Here is a 14700-nt window from a genome sequence, read left to right as displayed (position 1 = left end):
GTACCACAAAGAAACCATTATCTAACATCTTTGGAGAAGTGGTACTTTATGTCATATCTCTTTGCCCAAATTGTGAATTGATGCCTTTTAAAAGTCAACAACTTCATTAAAGTCCTTCTAGTCATTCAGAGCAATGGAATCTTAACAACTAAACACTAACTATACTCCTCAGTCTGTGAGAACTGTTGCATAATGTCTTCTGTGGCACTAAATGTACTAAATGACTGCAATACTCTTTTCAATGTACTCTAGTTACTGCAGGCAGATACAGTTGTTCACTGGAACATACAAGTATACTAAAAAAGTATTTATTATATTATTTATTATTCCTTTCCATCCCTCATGTTATTTTTGGGCAATTTGGTTGAAAAAAAAACAACATATTTCTGATATAAAAAAACTTTGAAATTAGGTCAAATTTTACCAGAGGACAACACAAGGGTTAAAGGTTTGACAAGTATAACTGTAATAACAGGTGAATATATATATATATATATATATATATATATATATATATATATATATATATATATATATATATATATATATATATATATTTTATCACCACAGAAAATGAGCCAAGGACAATGAGTTAGAAATTTTAAATGAAATATTTAGCCAGTTGTCTTGCATGTTCTGCCAGCATGCTGTTGTAAAATGATTTAGGATTGCCATTCGTTTTTATACTATAATTGAGTCTTTTGAAAAAAAGGGAGGCTTTTCATGCGGCATTAGATGTACATGTGTAACATCTGTCTTCTCTCTCCAAAAGATAAATGGCAGTTCAGCTTTATGCAAAATATTTGCACACAATTCATGTCTTTGTCTAAGAAAGTTTTCATGCTGGGCTAAACTTTTGGTGTTGAATGAGAGTTCAACATTTCTACATTTTGCTCCTTCCAAAGCAATAAGCCTGAAGTGAGTCTCCACAGGACACACAATAGGGATTAAACTGACCAGACTATAGATGAGGCCATTCAGATGATTACTTTACCCTGTGGTATAGCAATGTTTTTTAAATGTTATTAAGTCATCAATAAGCCAATGAAGTAGACCCACAAAACCCTGACTGCTCTCTACCTCCAAAATAAAAGTTTCTCCTCCTTCCAGTCTTAAAGGTGAAATAAATATTGTAGCTACACTTTATTTACTATTGTCACTATAAATTGCTGGTAGGAACAAGTTATTTATTATAGTTATTTTCTTAAGTTTTACTCATTTTAATTGTTGACATGTTCCATTTTGCCATATTTTGTCGGTTATACACCATTGTGTATAACAGACTAATTTGAATAATTACTATTCATTTCTTAGGAGACTAACATTAATTTCAGCCTCCCACAGTTACAGATGTAAACACAAAGAGCTTTCATTTTTTCAGACTTCTCAGAATCAATAAATACAAAATTCCAATAATATTTCTTTCACAAAATATATTTAGCAACATCTTAAAGACAAAATTTTTAGAACAAAACATATTATTGAAAACTAACATCAGGAACAGATTAATGTCCACTGATTATGTGGGTTTAATTGGTTATGTCTTAATGTCTAAAAATGTAGCCGCACTTACAAAAATTCCAATATACATCCTTGGTTTTCCTCCTCAGATACAGTTGTCAGTGAAGCACACACACCAACAGTAGATAAGATGCAGGTTATTCCACGTAAGGCTAACATCACCCTCTTATCCTACACACAGACATTACTGCAAACAAGTCAAAGCCTTTAGGCGTTGTGGAATTAAGCTTGATTTTCAAAAACACCTAAATGTGTTGCGGAACAGGCCCTATTGGCTAGCTGCATCACTGCAACGCAACACAGAAATGAAAAAACAAAAAGACACAGTTGACACTTGGACAGAGTTATCACTGCATGTCATCTGTAAATGTCATCGCATGTAGGTGCTTGAGGGAGCTGGAGATGAGACTTTCAAATTTATCACATAGAGCCGTCGAGCCCTGCAGGCGTCATTCGCTGCGTTCTTAACTAGATGTACAAGTCATTTCAACCGTCGTCACCATCGGCTACCAGGAGGAAGCAATGTACAGCATATCATCATTTGATAATATTCAGGTTCAGGGTATATTCAGTCATTGCTCTGTTCTCCAGACCAGATGGACAACTATGCAAGCTGTCTGACTTTAATGACATAAGACAGCTTAACAGCTATCAAGTCACATAGAAGTCTACCCAGAGAAGAGCACATGATCAATGTTGACTAATTGTGTGCATCCCTTTATCTCAATTTATGGTATAATACTGCAAGACGGTTATCCGAACTTAGTATACATTATTGCGCCCCAACTTTCTCCTATTACCTTGTTGTGACTGAGTAAGTCTTTAGGTGCCAGGGTTTGAGTCAGCGCGCCTACTTTCTGAAGCGCTTGAACAGTGGATGAATGTTTTTGCCCAATGCGGCTTTGCTGCCTCGACTCTGATATTCCATGTAGACGGTGTCATCGGCACCTGACATGGAGCTCATGGTGCCCGTTCGTCTTGAGAACTGATGGGGAAGCAGGGAGAGAGAAAACTAGTGAGAATATTGTAATATACAATAGCATCATTGTACATTGGCAATTGCCTACGTGGGCTTTCTGAGTCCAGGTTTAGCGAAAGTCCTCACCTGTGGTCGTCCGCCCACCTCCCCTGCCACCACTTCCTCCTCAGCATCCAGGTCTGAAGCAGCGAGGACCTTCTGAAGCAGCTGCTGCTGCTCATCTTTTGAGGAGAACATCAACTCCTCTTCCTCCATACCTGCCAACTTTGTGATCACCTATGAAAGAAGAGGAACATGACAACATGAAAAAAAAAAAATAGTATTTGTAAATTGAACAGGAATGAGGTGTCACATAAATGAAGACCAAGGATCAAGCACACACACTTTTTTTTTTTAATTCACAAACAATAGATATATATATATATAGTTACAATTTTACTTAAACATTTACAGGCATTTTGTCATTTGATATGAACTCTAACTAATTAAAATTGTACAGATTTTTTTTCTGGTTCAGTTTTTGTTTAGTCTTGGACTGCTTCACAAGTCCAGCCAGACTGGATCTGATTAACACCACACACATTTGTTTAAACATCACATCAGGCTCAAACTTGTCTTGCCGCAATATTATTGATAACAGAAACAAGTTTGTAATGTAATATTATTTAAATAAACTAACTAAACACTTTTTCCAAATTAATATTACATTTAAATGAGGTTGTCCAAAACTATATGGAATAAACCTTTGGCACTTTTAGATTCTGTGTCTCGTGTGACCTATCCTTCAGTGTAATTGTTCCAAACTGTGAGAGCAAACTTATATGGTCCATGGTGTATGAATAATGTGAAATTGAGTGGAGATTAGAAGATGCTGTAAGGGTGAACACACCTTAAAGCTGTAACCCTGGTCCACCAGGAACCTCTGCCTCTTGGTGGAGTAAGCCATCTCCTGGGTGTCCTGGGACACCAGTGAGTAGAAGTAGGCATTGTACTCCTCTGCTACCATTCCTAAACAAGCAGACAGGCAGAGTAATAATATCTGTTTTAGTTAACGGATGGAGGTAGACAACACAGCTACGTCAGTGTGTGTTAGCACAGGCAAACAATCAAAGGGTTCAAAGTTTGTTTTTGTAGACAAACTGACCTTTCTTGGCTCGTAAGACTCTGCCAAGCCTCTGGGCCTCCTGTCTGCGTGATCCACCATGGGAAGAGATCTGGATCAGAACATTGGCTTCCGGCAAGTCAAATGAGGTGTCTCCAACCTGTTTGGTAGCAGGAATATAGGACAAATTCACAGACATGTATCCATTCCATTACTGGGATATTGTTCCACTTGTGTGCCACCTACTGGCCAACAAAAGGGCACAAGATGGCTGAATGAGTAGGCCAATATTACATACAGTAAATCAATAAGAGATTGATTCGTTTACCTTGGAGATGAAAATGGTGTTGATCTTGGGGTTGTGTTTGAAGTTCTGTAAAATCTGCATTCGTTCCCCCTGAGAGGTTGGGCCATAGATGTAAGGCCTTGAGAGGAAAATGAGAGAGAGCAGAGTTTAAACACAAAGAAATCCTATCAGAACAGGCAATTTACTCAAACATTTGAAATGCTGCTCGTCATAAATAACATACTTGTTGAGGCGAATGGCGTATTCCTTTAAGGCAAACACGTTGTCAGCAAAGACCATAATCTTGTCATTGCGCCGCTCGTGGAAGCGAATGAGAAACTGGCAAACGCGGAACTTATTGGGGTTCATTGTATAAAACAGCATGCGCTTCTTTGTCTTGATAGCCACATACTCTCTGTAGAACTCTGGAGACATCGGGCACCACACCTAAAGCACAAACAGGTACATTGTTCTGATAGTTTTATCAATGTGGAAAATGCTCACAAGGTACTTTTTATATTGAATATTGACTGCAGCTATACCAAAGACCCTTGAGTCATAGGATATTATGGTTTATATACCCACAATGTTAATCTTTGACATATCTTAGTTCACCAAAAAAATGTCCCATTTGGTGGCTACATATCTGGGTCCAACTGTAGTTCATGCGAGACACTAGCCAAAATTATTCAACAATCAACTTTTTGGGCATGGCTTCAGACAACTATGCAAGCTGTCTGACTTTAATGACATAAGACAGCTTAACATCCATCAAGTCGCATAGAAGTCCACACAGAGAAGAGCACACAATCAATGTTGACTAATTGTCTCAATGTATGGTATAATACTGCAAGACTCACCTCTGCACACTGGACTTTGGCAATGTAGCCGTTGTTCTGCAATTCCATCCAGTTGGCCTCAAATAGTTTAGGTCCAATTAGGAAGTTCAGGTCCACAATCTTGTCATCTTCCCTGACCAGTGTGGCAGTGAGCCCCATTTTGCAATGTGCCTGGACAATGGTCAGAACACGACGGAACATCTTGGCTACGGAAAGCACAGAATACAAGTATTATGTCAACATGGAGATTAATATCACCAACATACTGTATGTGTCTACATCATGTGTCTATAATCGCACTATAACCCGAAAATATTGTTTGCATGAGGCAGTTACATTGGAAGGTAATATATCGAGTTGTCTGGAAAACTGATGTACAATAATTACAGATGTTCCATTACAATTTTTTCCTTCCCGATACCGAGTACCGATCCGATTGCTTTCATTGTTCGTATGGCCTTGCTCAGGTTACAGAGAATGAATGCCAAATAACTTTCTTTTTACTTAAGAGTGGATTTCGGGGCTAAGTGACGTGGCATTGAATCGCTGCATAGACTCGCCGATAGCGATACCAGCATTTTAGGCAGTATCAGATCCATTTTAGAACAACTCACCAGGGATAGTGTGCACCTCATCCAGGATAATGAGTCCCCACTCCTGGCTCCGCATCCACTCCATGACTCTCTCAGCCTCCCAGGAGCGCTTGGTGGTGTGACCCAGCATAGAGTAGGTGCTGATGGCCACTGAGCAGCCGATGGGCTTGTCCTTGGCGTCGGAAGTGAAGCGGCAAATCTGCGAGTCGTCGATAGTGGACCACATCTTGAACTGAGCTTTCCACTGCTCCACTGACACCGAGGAGTTCCCCAACACTAAACAGCGTTTACGCACCGTGCACGCTGCTGTCACGCCCACCAGAGATTTTCCCGCTCCTGGAAAGCAATGGGGAGATAAAATATTGAGACATACAAGCTTTTTACACACAACATGGATGCTACAAAAGATTACCAATACGGTAGTTAGCAATAGTTTGGGTTGAGGGTAGGTATGTAACGATTACCGGTGGCAACGGTAAACCACGTTAAAAATGTTGACAATAACAATTACCGTTTTCATTTAAAATGTCATTATTATCATCACGGTGGATTACCACAGTGTGGAAACTGCGTGTTTAATCCTTCCCAGCTTCATCCGAGTCTCCTGAAGTAGCTACAACGTGCGTTTCTTGAAGCTGGAATCATGGCGGAAGGAGGAGATGACAGTGCTCAGACAAATATCAGCCTATTGCCTATATTTTTATATAATATAATAAACAAGGTTACACTTTTTGAAACTATTTTCAGCTTGTGTAGGCCTATCAGTGCTTTAAGAACATATTTAACACACTTTCAAAAGTACCACGATAATACCGAAAACCGTGATAATTTTGGTCCCTATAACCGTGAGGTTAGATTTTCATACCGTTACATCCCTAGTTAAGGGTATACTCAAGAAAAATCTACTTAGTACAAGAGTATATCCCTTGTTTTTTTTTTATATGGGCTAAGCTATTAGTATTTCATATTCAAGTTTATTTTCATTTTGTGATGAAATGCTCTGGGTGTATCCTTTCAGTTTTGTCCCTCAATGTCTCGTCCTCGCTTGACTGCAGTAAACCAGCTGTCTCACCGCAGGGCAGCACGATGACCCCGGAGCGAGCACGTCCATTCCCAAACATCTTGCGCAGACTCTTTTCCTGGTAGGGCCGCAACACAGCAGTGGGCTTCAGGTCTATGTTGATGTCTGGGTTGACTGTATCATTGCGGAAGTCATACTCTGCAAGGAGGGGGTACTCCAGCTGAATACAACGCTTCTGCAGTTCTTCAATCATCTCCTACACCAGGTCAGAGAAGAACAGTTCAGAGTAGGGCATAGAAATGTGATTACATTTTTGAAGCAGGGTACTAACTTTTAAATAAAGCTACAAAACATGAATGGCATAAATGTCAGCAGTAATGTTAAGTATGTAGTAGTGAAACAGCAAAAATAGGAGAACATAAATCTGATGTGTACCTGGCGAATCTCAAAAGACACAGTCTGAGTCTCTTCCTCCTCCTCCTCTTCTTTATCCATCTGCTCATAGTAGCTGAAGATGTCCTCGGGGACCTGCTGGGTTGAAGTTTGTCCATCGCTGGGCTGCTGTGAGGTGGAAGTACCTCCCTTTTCCTCAATAGACTTGGAAATCTGACAGGAGACATCGAGGGACATTTGTTAGTGAATGACCAGGGCAACAGTTACAACTCCTGTTGGCCCTCTACAGGGATGTCTCCAAAGCACAACTTGTTACTGATTTTCAAATTAAATGGTAGAATAACTGACAGGTTAGAAAAAAACCTAAAAGGGCCTGATATGACTGTTTAGTTAATGGATCACAAGACATCCTTCCTCATGTCATTATTATTATGTTGTTACAATGTGTCATAATGCACCAGCATTGGCCAGTAAACACACAAATGTAATTGTTTGTAAGATGTTTAAATTATTTAAATAATAATAAATTACTTTGTGTGTGTGTGTGGGTGTGTGTGGTGAGGGCAGTGGCTTTCAGATAACCCCTCAGTGGCTTCTTGGCCTGTAGCAGTTCACACAGATAGCACCTGCAGCACAGCGAGGGTCAACCTGTGGTGACACACTTTCTGCGTGTGTGTGTGTGTGTGTGTGTGTGTGAGTAAAAAAAATTAAAAAAAAAAAAGTTGGATGGCATACCGCTGACTTGCTGTAGATGACTTCAGTAATAAGCTCGGTGTCTGCTCCGTCTGCAGTGCGGAGACGGCATTCACGGATCACGTTGTCCTGCAGAAGGCGCTGGATCACATCAGGGAAGGTACTCTCAACAAAATACCTGAAGGTAGACAGGCAGCACAGTTTAAGAAGAGTGCCAAGGGAATGCCTAATGATATAAAGACAGAAGGAACGGTTGTTGAAATGACTTTACCTATTGTGCTTGAGCACCAGTTTGACTTTGCCATAGCTCACTGTGCAGAGCTGAGAGAAGGAAAGTGTTGAAATGCAATGAATAAATAACCACATTTTGCACACAACTTAAAACAATACATTTGGAAATTGTCCTCTTCCATCAAAACTCCAGATACTCTCTCATTCAGACCTGAATGAACTGCACGATGCCATCAGGTAACGACGTCTTGCTGAGTTTCTGCAGGTACTCCACAATATCAGAGGTCTGCAGCCCCACACTGACAGCTGCATACAGGGAGTAGGCCGTCAGCTTGTACTCATGAATATGATTAGGCCGGCACACTGGTTCTGCAATGGCCACCATGAAATCCTGGGCGTACTTATACACTGGTGAGAAGGCTTCCAAAAAGATGTGTCCATCTGGAGCCTGGAGGAGATAAGAATGAAAAAAAAAAAAAAAAAGAGGAGAAAGAAATACAAAGAGATATATCTTATAATATTGTGAAAAATCAGCAAGACAACCACCTAGTTTTTAATTTGTAAAGTGTCTTAAGTGCGGAAATCCACAATCCAAACGCATCTTACCACCCAGAGGGGGCGTGAAGAGTGATCATTCTTCAACAGCATCTGAACACGATAATCTTTAGCTCCATATTCATCCAGTTTTGTACTGGACTCATCCACTTGTTTCCCTGCAGCAGCAGGTATGGCCTCCTGAGACTCGCTGCCCACTACCTCTTCTTCATCTTCTTCCTCCTCATAGAAACGCTTCTTGGACTTCTTGTCTGTATGAGTTAGAAAAAAAAAAACATTTCCAGTAATAGAGGTGGACAAATCACTTACAACAGAAATATATTAGTTATCTTGTGTTAGTTGTGTTTTTGTCAAATAGGTGTGTGTGTGTTTAAAAGACGCTGTGTGCTTTATTACACACGCATTTGTCAATACGTCATGTAGTTTATGAACGATTTCTGCGTTTTCATTAATCATTTTAGGCTGCGTTTTACTCTTCACAGTTTGACAAATATTATGTAACGTTAACGTTAAACCCTTTCACTACAAATGCTAACATTACCCTATAGCAAGACATGGAATAACGTAAATCAATGGCGTTTAAAGACTCCAGATGCAAAACTACAGTGTGGTCAGCAATAACGTTATACAGCAGGGAGTTTCACAATATTTTCATCTTTCAGCTTGCCACAGTAACGTTAAACGTTGGCAAACGTTAACAGCTAGCTAGGTTGAACCAGAGCATTAGCAACTCACCCCGATCTCCTTTATCCTTTTTACCCATTGTATATATTCTTAAATAGACGATTTCTTTCTAAACATGGCAAGCATCTCTTCATGTGTCTGATGCCCTCCTGAAAGTCGACAAAGATGAGGCTGTGTTGTAGTCTGACCGGTGTCTAGTAACGTTACGCTAAAATACTATAAATACAAGCTTCCGGTTTTAGCCTTCAAAATAAAATATTCATGTACCTAGGGGAAACATGTAGCTAGCCTAGTTGAGGGGGTGTTATTCCCCAGAATGTGTTGACAAAATAAATGAGTGCACTTAACATAAAAAAGTTCTAAGGACAAATTAGACTGTGTGTGTGCATGTGTGCATGTATTTATTTTATTTCATGGTACAAACAGAGGAACAAAATTATTACAAATAAAGAGAATGACTCTGAAATAATAGCTATAGAGATATTACTCATATTAGAAAAAACACATTAACCTAACATACTAACATGTTAACTGATATATTTATATAAAAAATATTTTTATTAGGATTTTTACACACATTCTTAAAATAATAAAACATGATTCCATGTACAATGCTCATACACATAAAGAAAACTAAATACATAAAGGTGCTAGGGTTTGACATACAAATGGGTAGTTAGACATTTAACTGATATTTAATGTATTCATCAAAAACACTCTCAACTGTATTGCACCAAAGTGTAATTGATTGCTAATGTATTATGTAATTAATGCACACCAAAAGTACATGCATAAGTAACAAGCAACAGCCTCCAGGATAATAATTGATTGTGCTTTTATTCTTGCAGCATAATAGCTTACTTCTGGTTTTAGTTCATCTTTAGCTAGCTAACTTGACAGACTGAAGCCTCATTGTGTTTACTTCCTGGTTGAAAGGTGAAATTCGTCGTTCGAGGTTCCTCCAGCGAATCTTTGTTTTGTCTTGTTTATGGAGAAGCTTTTAGTTTTTCGTTTTTTACTTTGATAGAAATTGCTAAAACTACGTGACTCAGTAAGTAGCTAAGCCATCCGTTTAAAATATGTCGTCAATCAGACCTGCTTTACCCCCGATGAGCGTAAAGGAGGAGAGGGATGAAGACTCTGATAGTGATGAAGGATGTAAGTATAAGACCAAATACCACCCTTTCGATTAAATGGTGTATACATCACTAATGTTCGCAACAGGTCGCCTTTTTCGGGGTAGTTAATGTGTTTTTCTTCTCTAACCTAACTGTGTTAGTCTCTGGCCCTGCTTTGCCTCCTGGCTATAAACTGGGAGAACCGTCGAGCTCCTCGGATGACAGTGAACAGGAGGTGGCGGCCAAAAGGGCAAAAACAAGACACACAGCTGCAGAAAGATCTGCAGACAGGTAGGTTCATTAAGGGACTATAAGTTATAGAATTAAATGGTCAACAAACAAAACGGCAACGTGTCTTTTGAACAGGGTGGAGAACACAAAGGCACAAGAAAAAGCTGATGATGGTTTCTTTGGACCAGCCCTACCACCTGGATTCAGGAAACAACAGAGTTCACCAGAAAGGTGAGCACGTGAATTATTTGTGTTGTGGATAATTTGTTAATAATTGTTGAAGCTGTAACTTACATTCTGTTCCCTCAGACCGCCTGTGCTGGGACCAGCTTTGCCTCCTGGGTTTCGAAGAGCAGCGTATGAAAACGATGATGACAATGATGGGGAAGATGGAGAGGATTTCCCGGGGCCTGCCCTTCCTCCTGGCTACCAGGCTGAGTCCTCCAGCAGCGAGGGAGGGGATGATGATGTGATTGGACCCATGCCGCCCAAAGGGCCTATTGAAGACTCCGTGGCTCTGGACTTTGAGCGCAGAGCACGGAGGATGAAAGAGAAGTTGATAGGAGATGTGAGTCCTCTTTTATCCCCCCCCCCCAGTTTTATCTGCATAGTCTACACTATACAAACTCTTCAGTTACATGCTTACAGATTGACCTGTCAACAGGGGGGCAAACATTTAATAGCATAGAAACACAATAGCAATATTAAAAGTGCTCATATTATGCTCATTTTCAGGTTCATAATAGTATTTAGAGGTTGTACCAGAATAGGTTTACATGGTTTAATTTTCAAAAAACAACATTTTTGTTGTACTGCACATTGCTGCAGCTCCTCTTTTCACCCTGTGTGTTGAGCTCTCTGTTTTAGTTACAGAGTGAGACATCACACTTCTGTTCCATCTTTGTTGGGAGTCGCACTTGCGCAGTAGCTAGGTAAGGACTACTAGCCAGTCAGAAGCAGAGTATGAGGACGTGCCATGCTAGTAGCTAGCCTAGGCTAGCATTATCACGTGTGTTACAAAGTGACGCACGTTCATCACGGAAGTAAAGGCTGGACTACAACAGAGCTGTTTGGAGCAGTTTGTGAACAGTGTTTTCTGTTGGAGATGGTAAGTCCCTTTGGGGTGGACTTTGGGCTTTTTCACTTTGTAAACCTATAACATGCACAAAAAAACATATATAACACAATAAAGGAAAGGGAAAAGCCAAAAAGCATAATATGAGCACTTGAAGCAAAATATCTGGCAGTAGGGTGTCTTGTTCTTTTTTTTTTATGCCTTTTCTTTTTAAAGGTTTTCTGAATTTGTTTATGTGTGTATTTCTGTGTTTGAACAGGACACTCCTGAGGTGCTGGCCAGAGAAACATGGATGACAGAGCTCCCACCAGAACTGCAGCACATTGGCTTGGGGGCTCGAACCTTCAAGAAGAAGTCTGGTCCAGAGAACAAGGATCGCTCCATTTGGACGGATACACCAGCAGATATTGAGCGCAAGACCAGGGTATTTCATGAAAAAAAATATATCTTTATACTTATTATTGATAATTCCTATTACACATTGTGTAGCATATATATATATATATATATATATATATATATATATATATATATATATATATATCTATATCTATATATATATATATAATTCCCTGTATTTCATGGGTATATTTTTGACCAATAGGAACATCTTGAACGAAAGAAGAAGGGTGAGGTGGAGATAGACGATGTCCCACAAGTCTCCAAGAGGGATGTGGAAATGGCAGATAAAGTGTTTAAGTATAACGTACGTGGCATTACCTCAATCGTTCTTTTGTCCTAAATGTCCCTGTATCAAATGAATGCCAGATGTTGTGCACATTTGTCCACGTTAAGCTTGGAACTAAAATGTTTCTACTCGCTCCCTGTTATCAGGAGTCTAAACGTGCTGAGTCTCTGGTGAGTATGCACACAAAGAAGATGAAGGAAAAAGCAAAGGAGAAGGCTGACAAACCAGTGGAGAGGAGACCGTTTGATCGAGATGAAGACTTGCAGGTGAATCGCTTTGATGAGGCGCAGAAGCAGCGGCTGCTGAAGAAATCTCAGGAACTGAACACACGATTCTCCCACAGCAGGGACCGAATGTTCCTGTAACAAATTGTCAAAATGTTAGAAAGATGTTTGAACGGGCAGACCTTCAGTTACAGTCTGGCTGGTGAAATTTTCATACAGGTTTTGTAAAATATGGACTATGTTTGTACAGATACTCATGTCACAAATGGAGAAATAAATTGAACTAACCTGGACTAAACAGACTATATAGACTTGGCAGACGGGTCCATTTCAGCGAGTTTATGTCAGTGACTGGGTGCAATGGTACAGCATATGTTTTCAAACTGATTCAAGTTGTTATAGAGCAGCAGCCAGTGGAGCTTGCATTTTTTTCAGGAGACACTGAATTAGGGCTGATGATATGGAAGGAATTACTCAAATAAATGACATATTTTCCTACATTGATATGGTTGATTTTGTGAAACACCTTTTGTACAGATTGCTGTAAAATGCATTATGTCGCATGCACTCCCTGTAGCTTTGCAATCTAATCAATGTGTCCAATAAACTGCTTTTGCAAAAAAAGTTAATTCAACTTTGTATTTTAAACTTTTACATGTTCTATTCTTAAACATACATTATTATTTATGAACGTGTGAGGGATAAACAATGCACACATGGTCAACATTAAAAGGACGTACGCAGTGGTGTGGACCATCACAGGGTGCGACGTCGCTAGCAGGTGCACAACGCAGGGAAATCACAAATACGAGACGAATGATGAGAACAGCTGGTGTGCTCGGTCGGGCTACGGAGGAGAAACGGAGTGTGTGTAGCTACGCCTAGTTAGTTGCTTGTAATATACATCTACGGTGCTTGTGTGGTTGGATAGTGGTTTAGGACTGAGTATTGTCGGGAACAGTTAGTAGGAAGATCGGCCGACGGCCTGTATAGGTCCGGTATCGGTTTTTCTGCTTTGTTCTTTGCAAACTCTGTCAAGATGGCAGGGACGGAGGTTGACGGTGGCGAAAGTAGTATGTTGAGTGAGGAGGAAGAGAGAAGGGAGGGTGATTGGAACGAGGTAGTGAATAGAACAAGGAAGGAGAGTGGTAGGAAAAGGGAAAAAAAGAGCAGACTTGCGCTAGTGGGTCGGATAATGATGGGAGAGACGTTGGGGGGGAGAGGTCAGAACACTGGAGTGACTAATATGGTGGTGAGATTTGAGGAAGAAGGGGGACTGAAGAAGTTTGATCCTCTAAAGTTGACACAAATCATTCAAAGTCAAGTTGGTGAGGTGAGGTATGCGAGGGTTTTGGGGGATGGGGATTTGCTAATAGGCTGTAATACAGAAGAGGAGGTGGAAAAGGTGAAAAAATTGACTAGCGTTGGGAAAGTTAAGATATCCCGGGTTGTACAGGTTGTGGAAAAGGTTCAGTGGATGTAAGGGGGTGGTTTTTGGGATTTCCCTAAATGTCAGTATGAAGGTATTGATGGAGAACTTGAAGGTGAGGAGTAATTATATAAAGAGTGTGAGGAGACTGACCGCTGGAGTGGAAAAAAGGGAAACTGAAGGTATCGTGATAGAGTTTGAGGGAGAGTTGCTACCTAAGGAGGTGTATCTTGGCTTTCTGAATTATAATATAAGAGTTTGTGCCAAAGCCTATGAGGTGTTTCAATTGTCAGGACTTTGGGCATGTGGCTAGAATGTGTAAAAGAAAGAGGAGATGTGCCAGGTGTGGTGGGGATCATGAGTATGGAAAATGTGGAGAGGGTGTGAAACCAAGGTGCTGTAATTGTGGAGGCAGTCACAGCGTTGCTTATTGGGGTTGTGAGGTGTTGAAAAAGGAGGTGGAGGTGCAACAGATAAGGGTAAGGGGAAAAGTTTCATATGCTGAGGCAGTCAAGATGGCAGGCCAGAAAAGACAGGTGGAAGGGGAAGGTGGCAGAGAGAGGGAAGCAGCAAAAGAACAGCAGGAGAAACAGAAAGTTTGGAGAGAGAAGAAGAACTTGGTAACGTTTATAGCGGGAGTTATTAATGCAACCTGTGAGATTAAATCTAAAACTGAACGGATTCAGATTATTGTGAAAGCAGCAGAACATCATTTGGGTATCAGAGGGTTAAAATGGGAAGAGGTGAATGATGAGCTTAGAGTGCAATCTGGCCAAGAGGTAACGTGTTTGAGTTGATATTAATAGTGTTGTTAATTCTACAATGGAATGCAAGGAGTTTATTATCGAATGGACAAGATTTCAAACAGTTTATTTTAAGTAGGAGAGATAAACCAGACATTGTTTGTGTTCAAGAGTCCTGGTTACTTCCTAGGCTAGACTTTATTTTATATGGGTATTTGACGGTGAGAAGAGATAGAAGAGACGGGAGAGGTGGAGGATGTGTCACTTTTATAAAACAAGGTCTTCCTTATAGAGT

General features: G+C 40.2%; 2 protein-coding genes across 2 annotated transcripts; one reads left to right on the top strand and one right to left on the bottom strand.

Annotated features, from left to right (window-relative positions):
* Positions 1 to 1413: 1413 nt before the first annotated feature.
* Positions 1414 to 9126, bottom strand: ercc3 (excision repair cross-complementation group 3). The gene is made up of 15 exons (XM_028579845.1): positions 8949 to 9126; positions 8265 to 8464; positions 7870 to 8106; positions 7699 to 7748; positions 7470 to 7605; positions 6777 to 6947; positions 6393 to 6597; positions 5342 to 5656; positions 4749 to 4933; positions 4133 to 4335; positions 3931 to 4027; positions 3645 to 3762; positions 3390 to 3508; positions 2627 to 2776; positions 1414 to 2506 (listed from the first exon to the last, which is right to left on the bottom strand). Exons 1-15 carry the CDS (start codon positions 8974 to 8976, stop codon positions 2372 to 2374), a joined length of 2349 nt encoding a protein of 782 aa, XP_028435646.1. The 5' UTR covers positions 8977 to 9126; the 3' UTR covers positions 1414 to 2371.
* Positions 9127 to 9778: 652 nt separating this feature from the next.
* Positions 9779 to 12862, top strand: gpalpp1 (GPALPP motifs containing 1). The gene is made up of 7 exons (XM_028579825.1): positions 9779 to 10055; positions 10177 to 10306; positions 10382 to 10477; positions 10556 to 10814; positions 11581 to 11745; positions 11926 to 12027; positions 12156 to 12862. Exons 1-7 carry the CDS (start codon positions 9977 to 9979, stop codon positions 12372 to 12374), a joined length of 1050 nt encoding a protein of 349 aa, XP_028435626.1. The 5' UTR covers positions 9779 to 9976; the 3' UTR covers positions 12375 to 12862.
* Positions 12863 to 14700: the final 1838 nt, after the last annotated feature.

Source organism: Perca flavescens, chromosome 1, assembly GCF_004354835.1.
Source record: "Perca flavescens isolate YP-PL-M2 chromosome 1, PFLA_1.0, whole genome shotgun sequence".
In the NCBI taxonomy this organism is placed as follows: Eukaryota; Metazoa; Chordata; class Actinopteri; order Perciformes; family Percidae; genus Perca; species Perca flavescens.
This window is presented reverse-complemented; position numbering and strand designations above follow the sequence as displayed.